Source organism: Marmota marmota, unplaced genomic scaffold, assembly GCF_001458135.2.
Source record: "Marmota marmota marmota unplaced genomic scaffold, marMar, whole genome shotgun sequence".
NCBI classification, from domain to species: Eukaryota; Metazoa; Chordata; class Mammalia; order Rodentia; family Sciuridae; genus Marmota; species Marmota marmota.
Genome location: NW_026000222.1, coordinates 16,520,573 through 16,523,415, shown reverse-complemented (window position 1 = coordinate 16,523,415; position 2,843 = coordinate 16,520,573). Strand labels below are relative to the sequence as shown.

At 50.5% G+C, this 2,843-nt stretch overlaps 1 protein-coding gene across 1 annotated transcript in view; it reads left to right on the top strand.

Moving 5' to 3' along the window:
* Positions 1–2,474: 2,474 nt before the first annotated feature.
* Nfatc3 (nuclear factor of activated T cells 3) overlaps positions 2,475–2,843 on the top strand; it is a 101,529-nt gene continuing 101,160 nt past the window's right edge. The window contains exon 1 of the mRNA XM_015496316.2: positions 2,475–2,562. Within this exon, the coding sequence (XP_015351802.2) occupies positions 2,475–2,562 (88 nt within the window). The remainder of the gene's footprint in view (positions 2,563–2,843) is intronic.

The window sequence follows — 2,843 nt, the reverse complement described above, 5'->3', positions numbered from 1 at the left end:
AAAGAAATGTCTATCTGATATTCAAGCCTGGCTGGCATTCACACATGAGGGAGAAGGGTGTTCCTGCATTCTACTTCCCTGGCTCCTGGGCTTTCATTTCATAGTGCTCTTAGGTAAGGAGTGGATCAGATGACTTGCAGGGCCTTTGGAACTTGTCTTATAAAGAGGTAATGAGGGGAAATCTTGGCCCTTGCTGCGAAAGGGGGTAGAAACAGTATGCATTTTTGGGTGTGTGTTTATAGGTCCCTTCATAACCTGCAGCATCCTGGCCATTGTTACTTTTTTTTTTTTTTTTTTTTAAACAAAACCAATTGCTCCCTGCAGTTGGTGGCCACTCCTGCCCCAGACCTCATCACTCCTTGTTAAATTCTCAGTTTATTACAGACCAGAAGTCTGCCCCACAACATGACCCATTCTAAGTGTTCTCCAGATGCTCAATCCTTGCATTGCTGAGCATTTAATAAATGGGAGAATTTTTAAAGCCATCTACATTTTGTCTGTGGTCCAATTGGGGTGTAGGGATGAAGGAGCTGGCAGGCCCTGGATCTCTCTCTTGCCTGCCCTTTGGTCTGATTGGCTGAGCTCCTGGTTCAGGTGAAATCGTGTCTGGAGGGAAAGAAGACCTGGGATAAGGGTCTATTTTCTAAATGCAGATGACAACCTGGGAGGTATGTGTATAATGGTGGGGAAGGGGATTCATCCTGAAGTTGCTGTAAGTTTTGTGCGGTGGGGAGGTGAGCTAAGCTTTTGGCACCTTACACTATATCAGGATCATATTGCATGTGGTATTAATAGGTGGGCCATTAACTTGAGGCAGAGGGCTACAGAGCTGGAATGGCATTTGGGCTCCAGGTTGGAGATTCTCTGAAGGCAGGACTGCTTGTTGGGAAGAACTTTCTACCTAAAGCCATTTTTCCCCCTAGTTGGTCAGTTTGTCATCTCCTGCCTTTAACCCCACCCAACTCCCCATTCCAGTATTCCATCCAGAATTCTGATTATGTAATACCCTTGCTCTAAACCTTTCCATAGCTCTCTACTGTCCTCAGGATATAAATCCAGGCATCTTGCAGTGGCCTATAGATCTCTGCCCACACATCCAGCTTCCCCTTTGTCTACTGCTTATTGCAGGTACTTTCTGGTCTCCAAGTCTTTGGAAGTCTGTTCTTTGCCTGGAACAACCTTTCTTACCTCTTGCTTGTATCTCCTGTTCTTACCTACCCCATGAAGGTCCTGCAGCCAGGGAATTTTGAACCTTTTCAGAACTGCTGGCACAGCTCTAATCTCTTTGCACAGTAATTAGAGATTTGCTGTTACCCTTCCCCTGACCCCTGAAGGGAGACTTAATTTATCTCTGCATCCCCAGATCCAGAGTAGGTAAAGGCATACAGCACTGGGCAGGAATGAACTGGTCCAAGATGAATGTCTCACATGCTCAGGACATTCCTAGTTCTCCTGACCTAGTTAGGTTCCCCCTAGGGCTCCCTGATAGCTCAGGAGTCACTGAGATCTCTACAAAGAGCTCCACCTTGCCTCCTCTCCCAGGGGTTTTTGTGGGTGGTGTGGGTATGCTGTAGGCCCTGTGAGGTGGCACTTTTCAGGCCTCCCATCTACACTCAAGCCTCTTGAGGCAGCACCATGGGTTCCTCCAGTAACGCTCTTCAGGAGATACTATGCCCTGTGGGCCTTTTGCCAGGGGCAAGGAGCCTGGGGAGACCATCATTAGTGCCTCTCCTGACTCCCTGTCTACTCATGAGCCTCAGTGGATCCCCAAGTAAACAAGCCCAGGCTCAGAGTCCCCAGACCCAGGAGGCAATGTCTTGGGCTGTCCTAGGAGAAGGCAGGCCTCTGGGGATGGACGGGACAAGATCCCTCCTGCATTCATGGCTGTGTATGGGGATGTAGAGGTCAAAGCTGTGAGTGGCCCGAGCTCACAAGGAGTTCCCTGCTCTGCCTGCTCAACTTTGATAGGGAGATAAACCCTGCCCCTCTGTCTTTTGGATGAATTCTAGAATGCACACACTGCTTCCAAGCAAGGCAGGCTAGTGGGGCAGACAAAGGTGCAACCATCAAGACGCGGGCCCCACTCCACCGTAGAGGGTCTGTTGCTACCCATTTCCTTGGGCTCCATCCACTCCTTACCTGGAGCCTCCGTTCAGTCCCTGCTCTTTCGAAATTCCACCGTTGAAGTTGGGATGGAGGGATGGGATTGAACCCAGGGGGCGCCTAACCATTGAGCTATGTCTCCAGTCCTTTTTATTTTCTATTTTGAGACAAGGTCCCGCTTAAGTTGCTGAGGCTGGCTTTTAACTTGCGATACTCCTGCCTCAGCCTCTGCCACCTGAGTCGCTGGGATAATAGGCGTGCGCCACCGCGCTCAGCGGCTTTTATTTTTGCTCACGCTGACCTCAAGATCACACAGCCTCAGCTTTCCGAGGTGTGGGGATTAAAGGCGTGTGCCGCCCAGGCGGGCCACCATGCATTCTTTAAATCCTGTCATCAGTAGTAACTCTAAACGGCCGCCCATCATCAAACCTATAACCCTATTGGTGCTCCTTCCTCGACGTGAACTCTGCCTAATGAGGAAAGGCATCTTCTCCAATTGACCTGTGGTGGTTTCCCTAATCCAACTGAAGAGGACTATGGGCTCTAACACGGGCTTGGTTTAGGACTTCCAGAGGGAACAGAGGCGTAACTACAACTCCCGGGAGGCAACAAGGCCTTCGAGTCCATATTCACGTGACTTCCTTCTCGCAGATAGGGAAGTCACACGTTAGGTTGGCGAGGGGCGGGGCCCGCAGTGCTGCCGGCCTATGAGTGGCCGGGTCGGATGGGCGCGCGGCAGG